Source organism: Physeter macrocephalus, chromosome 8 (genome assembly GCF_002837175.3).
Source record: "Physeter macrocephalus isolate SW-GA chromosome 8, ASM283717v5, whole genome shotgun sequence".
Taxonomy (NCBI): domain Eukaryota; kingdom Metazoa; phylum Chordata; class Mammalia; order Artiodactyla; family Physeteridae; genus Physeter; species Physeter macrocephalus.
This window is the reverse complement of record NC_041221.1, coordinates 251,454-259,403: the sequence shown is the minus strand read 5'-3', so window position 1 is coordinate 259,403 and position 7,950 is coordinate 251,454. Positions and strand designations below refer to the sequence as shown.

The following is a 7,950-nucleotide window of genomic DNA, read 5'->3' as shown; positions in this document are numbered from 1 at the left end:
TCAAAAACAAAGCTGCTCTGAGCGTCCATTATTATCTCTTCAAGTTAGATTTCTAGAAGTGGAAATTCACTCTTAAACTCTGGATTTGTCTTGCCGATTGCACTTGTGAAAGGTTGAGAAATGAAAATTGCAAGACCTCTAAAATTTCCTTTGCCCTAGATTTTTACCAACACATTATTATTTTCCCAGTTTAATAGATGGAAAAATCTACATTGGTTTATGTTATTTTCAGTTGACTTTTAGTGTGGGCTAATACTTTTTACACGTGTACTGGTCAATTATATTTCCTCCGTGGTGAATTGCCTGTTTATGCCATATTTATACCTAAATGAGAAGCCTTAAAATATTTATTTGTAAGAACTTTTTTTAACAGTAAGCATATTAACACCTAGTTAATGTTGCAGATGTTTCCCAAGTTTGTCTATTTGTTTTTTCTGACACAGAAAAAAAAAACACTTTCAAATTAATGTTACTGAAATGTATCAATCATTTTCTTTATGGTTTTCTGTCTTTGGAGCATTGAATGGGAATGCTTTCCCTACTCCAAGATAATTTTAAAATGTGTCTACATAACCTTATAACTTTTTTGTTTTAAAAAATCTTATTGTGAAGTAGATATGTAACATTCATACTATATATCTTACTATGAATATTTACCTTATGCAAAAAGGTAAAAAGAAGTAAAAAATGAATAGTCGTAATCTTACCAACTAGTTTAAGAAAACTTTACCGACAAGTAAAACTTTACCACTCTACTACACGAGTGTGGTTGAAATCCTCTTGTGTACTTCTGCTGATTACAATTCTGTTCCTTGGCAGTATTAACCCCACCCTAAAGTATTTATCATTCCCATATATTCTTTTTTTTAAAAAATTAATTAATTAATTTAATTTTTGGCTGCGTTGGGTCTTTGTTGCAGTGCACGGGCTTCTCATTGTGGTGACTTCTTTTGTTGCAGAGCACAGGCTCTAGGCACGTGGGCTTCAGTATTTGTGGCACACAGGCTCAGTAGTTGTGACTCGTGGGCTCTAGATCGCAGTCTCAGTAGTTGTGGCGCAGGGGCTTAGCTGCTCCGCGGCATATGGGATCTTCCTGGACCAGGGCTCGAACCCGTGTCCCCTGCATTGGCAGGCAGATTCTTAACCACTACGCCACCAGGGAAGTCCCCCCATATATTTCTTTGTACTTTAATGACGTGTGTGTGTATCCCTGTGTCACATCTTATGGCTTCATTTTAAACATTCAGTCATCAGCAATTCATTTTAGAGTGCTGCATGAAGTGGGTACTAAAGTTATTTTCTCAAAAGGTAAGCAGTTGTTCCAATGATATACTGGATAATCCATATTCTTTAGACATTTGAGATGCCACTTTTATCAGAGCCTGAATGTGGGTTCTGGATTTGCCATTCTATTTCAGCTTATTCCTAACAACACTGTTAGGATTGTTATGGCAATATCTTGAGTTTTGAAGTTTAGAAGGACAAATCATTGTTATGCCTGCTTTTCAATATATCTTTAGCTATTCTTTCATGTTATTTTCAGGTGAGCTTTTGAGATAGTTTTGTGATATCTGAAAACAAAATCTTAACTGAGAGTTCTTTTGGGAGTACATAGGTTACAAACTTAACTTTCAAGATTTGACATCTCAGCTATTGTAATTTCCCATCCTCTCTCTAGTTATTTTTGTTTAAATTTTTGTAGCTTTTTTCCCCTACCTACTGCACCTATATATTGTTTTAATTTTTATGTATTTTGGATTTTATAATTATCTTTAATTAGGTATTTTATTTTAGAACTTGTTTATTATTTTATAACATCAAAATTGATGTTACAATCTGATAGGACAGATTTCTCTCTTCATTGTTTACCAAAAATATCCTTTTGATTCTCCTTTTATTCTTCCAGATAAACTTTTAAATCATGTGTCCAAAGTTCATTAAGACTTTGGTTTACATTAGAGTTATGGATATTTTGATTAGAGTTGACATAACATTACCACTTTGGTAGGCACTGTTTAGAGTACTCTGGTTTAAGAGGGTCTCATCTTCAAAAGAGACAACCACTGGGAACTGTTACGTAACGAAGACTATTTTCGAATGCCCAAACCAATTATAAAATGGCGTTCTAGGAAAATCAAACAGAGACCTGCATGGTTTGGAATAGTTTGAGGGTTTACATCAAGCGATATGGATCCTTGTTATGAAATGTGGGCAGTGTCAAGGAATTAGAAAGAAATGAAATCATGAGATATTTTGAAGTAAGAATAGGCAGAATTTAGTAAACAAGGGCATGGATAATCACCCTGATCATTTCCCTCAAGTTGTTTTTCCCTGATAAAAGTCCCTGCACAGAAGTCAGTCCAGTTTCTTGACTGGCCTTTCCAAAGGCCATGCTAATTCCTTAGTTCACTGACTCTGCCCCTCTCTAGTCCTGTTTAGAGTGTTCTTCCTTAGGTTTTGCTCTTCCTAATTTTGTCTAAGTTTTGGGCTGAAGTTGTCATCCAGGAAGTCTTTCTGACTATTCCAGCACGTTACTCTCCCCCTCCTGTAGCATTTTTGATATGTGACACCCAAATTATCAGTGAATTGCCTGATATCTAGTACTATTTCTTATGGTAAGCTGTTTTCCAGCTATATTGTATAACTCTTAAGAGGACACTATGATTTGTGCAACTGATGATGTAAGGTATTTTATACAAACAACTTGATTAAATATTTATTTTTATTTAAAATTACATAATACATGAATATATTCTCCTTGTATAAAATAAAATCTTACAGGGAAGGCTTAATTTCCTTTGACTATAACTCTTAACCCTAATCTCTTTTCTTGCCACCTCTTTCCCCTAAGGATTAACTTCAATTATCAGATTGGTATGATCCTTGCAGCCTTTGTTTCTGTGTATTTACATAATATATATGTATCCATATATTGTTTTATAAATTTTTTAGACACAAATGGTATTATGCTGTACATATTACTCTATTTGCTTTTAAGAATGTCTTAGAATTCTTCCCATGTACATACAGATAAACCTCTCTTAACTGCTGCCTGATAGTCCATAGAACAGATATAATTTACTTAGCCATTCCCCCAATGGAATAGACACTAGGTTTTCAATTATCTTGCTATTATAGTGTTCTAGCGAACATCCTGCAGCATGTCTCTGTATGTATTTTTTAATCAGGGTCCAGTCAGGAAAACAGAAACTTCACTACTTATTTAAAGAGAAAAAAATTTAACGTGGGAGATTGGTTAAAAACGAGTATAAAAACAAAAAGAGAATCCTGAGGTAACACAGAGGTGATTACTGCACAGCAGCTACTATCACTAGGGCTAGTAAAGGAAGGAAGGAAAAGAAGAGGTTGGGGTAATCCGAATTTGGAAGTTTGGAGGAGGGCCTGGAAAAGCTGGGGCTCAGTTCAAGCCTATGAAGAGAGGGTGGTGCCTGGCTGTAGCTGCTCTCTGGAGCTCAAAGAAGGTACTCCGTGATGCTGGGGCTCTGACTTCTGAGAAGGGGGCACCACTGGCCGTCTTAAGATCTCAAAGGAGGGGGCCCATGGAGCTAGGACTCATACTTCGGAGGGGAAAGGTCCTGCCTGGCTGCTGCTGGTACCCCTGAAGTGTGCAAGGAGGTTGACTCTGATTGTCGAAAAAAAAGACGGAGACGGAAAACAACTGCTGCCTCAACCAATTGCTGCTACCAGGGCAAAGCGCTGCTGCTGAGATGATACTAACAGTATGGAGCAAGTCGCTTCTTCCTCTTCTCTTTCCATCTCCTTCTAGTTCATTGTCCCCCCACCCCCCACACGTTGAAGGAACCTAACAAGAAGCCAGCTGACTGAAGGAGAAATAGTCTGCAGAGCCTCCGTATCATGGAGTTGATCATAATAGGGTGAGTGTGTGGGCATGATAGATAATAATCAGCAACATGTGCTTATGTTTCTCTACTGTGATTCTGAGGAGCAAAATCACTAACTACAAAACCTGTAAATTTCAAATTTTAAGAGAGACTACCACACTACCCTCTTTCTGAAAAGCTGCACATAACACTTTTGATATGGGGGGAAAAAAACGCGGGGGGGCTGTATTTAGAGAATATTGCCTAGAGCACTGCTTTACAAATTTTAACAAAACCTGGTAACATTGTTTAAAAATGCAAAATCTGATTTAATAGTCCCAAAGTGGGCCTGACAGTTTGCATTTCTAAGAAACACCCAGGTGATACTGATAACTGCTTTTTGGGGGGGAGGCGCTGCGTTGGGTTTTAGTTGCGGCATGCGGGATCTTCCTTGAGGCGTGCGGGATCTTTTCGTTGCTGCACGCGGGGTCCTCTCCAGTTGTGGCCTGCGGGTTTTCTCTCTCTGGTTGTGGCTCGCCAGCTCCAGGGAGCGTGGGCTCTGTGCTTTGTGGCACGCTGGCTCTCTCGTTGAGCTGAGCGAGGTCAGTAGTGTGGCACGAGGGCTTGGCTGCCCCTCTGGCATGTGGGAATCTTAGTTCCCTGATCAGGGATGTTACCCTCGCCCTGTGCACTGGAAGGCGGATTCTTTACCAGTGGACCACCAGGGAAGTCCCGATAATTGCATTTTAAAAGGTCTAACATTGTCCCATCTTCTTTCAGCCACTACTGTGTCATTCTATTGCTACCCTAGTATGAAAATACCTCCCTCATGGCCCATGCCGATTTCCTACCCGCTAAGCAGGGAACAAATCTTCGCTGCAGAAAAGGGAAGAAGCAGGATTTGGCGCTATTGGTCCAATGCTTGGCTTCCTATTGGGCAGGGGTTACGTCATTCAGATGGGCGTGGCTCCGAGTGTGACATATCCCGCCAAGGATGGCCAGGGACGCGGCAGGAGGCGGGAGCGGAAGTGGGGAGGCATGTGGGAGGGGTGGGTAACGGAAGGGGAGGGCCAGGGGAAGGCGTTCATGTGGGCCCTTTTCCGGTGCAAGGGGCCGGAAGTTGTGGTTCGGCCGTGGCACCTCGGGTGCTTCGGTGTGAGAGTGCCACTGAGACAGCGACCATGGGCGGGAAGAACAAGCAGAGGACCAAGGGGAACCTGAGGGTGAGTGCGGGGTGGCCCAGCCAACCTAGGAGTCCTCGCCTCGCAGTGGCTGGCTCCGCTCGGCGCAGGGCCGGAGGATGTGTGGAGAGCGGCTGTGGGGAGGCGTGTGTTTGCGTGTCGAGTGTGACCTCTCTGTTGTGTGTGCGTCCCCGCTGGCGGGGTGGGTTATCTCTGAGCAGACTGGGGAGTCGTAAGAGAAAAGATGTTCCGTGCCAGATCTGTCCCCACCCGAGCACATCTCCCCCGCCCAACATTTTCATTAAGAATTGGTTCCGTGTGCGCTTCATGAGGAAGGTTACCTGGCCAGGGTGGCAGGGGTGAGCAAGGGAATTGGGTGGGAAGCAGTTAAGGTGAGCTGGTGTGCAGGGTATCTCGGATCATGTCGCTTCTTCGCTCAGAAACCTGCTGTGGCTCCCCACATCCCTCGGGGTAAAGGCTAAAGCCGTTACGACGATACGTGGTGCATGGTCTGCTGCGGCCCCTTTCCACCTCCGACCCCATCTTCAACTCCCTCCGCCTCGCTCACTCCATCTGGCCACGCTTATCTCTTCACCGAACCTTGACCTTGCCTGGCAGGCTCCCCGACGCTCTTTTGTTAGGTGCCTCCAGATTTTGCCCGAGATATCTCAGTGAGGTCTCCGGTGATCACTCTATTTTAAGTTATAGCCCTCCCCTCCGCTCCCTTTTCTCCTTTCCTGCTTTATTTTATTCCATTGCATTTATGACTTCTAACATATTAGTTGACTGTCCCGCTTCATTTACTGTCTTGCTTTACTAGGATATTAGTATAGGATATAAGTATGATGAAGGCAGTAGTTTTTAATCTGCTGCTGTTATCCTTGGAGCCTAGAACAAGGATTAGCATATAGTAGAAGTTCACTAAATTCTTGTTTAAACACCAAAGTGGACTAAACCTACAGGATTGGGGGTGCCATAATGATATTTTTTATAGTACTAGGTTTATTATGGCACAGTCTAACTTTATGAAGATGCTTTTTTCCTGTTTCTGAAACAATTCTCGTGATTCCAGTACCACATTTTCTTAGATCTGTCACTTAATCTGTTTTGGAGGTTAATAATAGTAACAGTGATAATAGTAACTTACCTTGTGTTAGTACTCTCCTAAATGCTTTACTTGCATCCTCATTTAATTTTTAAAAATTTTCTCAATGTTTACTTTTGAAATATTCCAAATATTAGGAAAAGTTGCAAGAATATTAGAGCGACAGCTCATAAATTCTTTACCTAGAATTAGCAATTGTTAATCTTTGGTCACTTTTGCTTTCTCTTTCTAAATATATGTATTTTGCTGAACCGTATGAGAATTAGTTGCAGAAATCATGACCCTTAACTCCTAAATACTTCAGCATGTATATTCTAAAAACAGCGCCGTTCTTCTACATAACCGTGAGCAATTATAACATGCAGAAAATTTAACTTCAGTATAATACTATTATCTAGTAGTATACATTATCGTATTCAGATTTCTATAGTCATCTCAATATTGTTCTCTATGAGTTTTATTTAGATATAGCATTTAAAAAATTTTTTAAATTTATTTTTGGCTCTTGGTGCACGTGGGCTTTCTCTAGTTGCAGTGAGCAGGGCCTACACTTCATTGCGGTGCACGGGCTTCTCATTGAAGTGGCTTCTGTCTCAGAGCATGGGCTCTAGGCACACGGGCTTCAGGAGTTGAGGCACGTGGGCTCAGTAGTTGTGGCTTGTGGGTTCTAGAGCACAGGCTCAGTAGTTGTGGTGCACAGGCTTAGTTGCTCTGCGGTATGTGGGATCTTCCCGGACCAGGGACCGAACCCATGTCCCCTGCATTGGCAGGCAGATTCTTAACCTCTGAGCCACCAAGGAAGTCCCTAGATATAGCATTTTTTAAAAACATCCAAGATCCATGAAAGGATCACTCATTCCATTTAGCTATCATTTAGATCTAGGCAGTTTTCCTAGTGCCTTTTTTTGGAGGAAGATTCTTTTATGACACGGACGATTTGGAAGAGTCTAGGCAATTGATTTGCTTAACTTAGATTTGTCTAATTGTTCCTTATAATTACATTCAGGTTAAACAATTTTTGACAGAAATGCTTCATAGATGATGTGTATTTCTCACCACCTGTGAGAAATAATGCCTGTTTATTAATGAGACACATAATCCCATTATTGGTGGTATATGTTTAATCACTTGATTAAGGTGATGTCCATTGTATAAGTGTCTCTTTTTATTGGCTATTAACATATAATATGTGGAGTAGTAATTTCGGAATAACCTGTTCTCTCATAGACTTTCACTTAACGGTTTTTAGCATCCTTTGATAATTCTTGCTGGAATCAATTATTATTATGGTGGTTTGAAAACTTATGTTTAATCTTGATTACACCTAACTAATGATTTAGTGACTGTTGTCTCATTTTAAAGATGATGATTCTGAGGCTTTGAGAATTAACTTGCCTAAATTCATGTAGTCAGGAAGTTGTGGAGTTGGGATTTGAACTTCAGAGTGGCAGTCTTTCATTCAGCAGAAGACTTTGAATACTGAATGCCATGTATTCAAAGTTGATAGAGAAATTTTCTGTTCTTGAACTATTAGTTTGATGATAGATAAGTAAGCAAATAATTGTAATATATTAAAGAATTATACAGGTATCAGTAGAAGCAAAGTGGGAGAACAGAAAAGAACGGTGATTGACCTGAGAGGCAAATGTTGAAAACATGAATGTGTTTTCAGGGATAAGTGGGAGTTTGTCAGGGCGAGAAAAGATTACACAAAGACCAAATTGTGGATAACTAATAAGAACATGCTGTGTAGCCCAAGGAACTCTACTCACATACTCTGTAATGGCCTGTATGGGAAAAGAATCTTAAAAAAAAAAAAAAA

At 40.6% G+C, this 7,950-nt stretch overlaps 1 protein-coding gene across 1 annotated transcript in view; it reads left to right on the top strand.

The window, feature by feature from the left end:
* Positions 1–4,936: 4,936 nt before the first annotated feature.
* LTN1 (listerin E3 ubiquitin protein ligase 1) overlaps positions 4,937–7,950 on the top strand; it is a 65,390-nt gene continuing 62,376 nt past the window's right edge. The window contains exon 1 of the mRNA XM_024120167.3: positions 4,937–5,065. Within this exon, the coding sequence (XP_023975935.1) occupies positions 5,024–5,065 (42 nt within the window). The 5' untranslated portion in view covers positions 4,937–5,023. The remainder of the gene's footprint in view (positions 5,066–7,950) is intronic.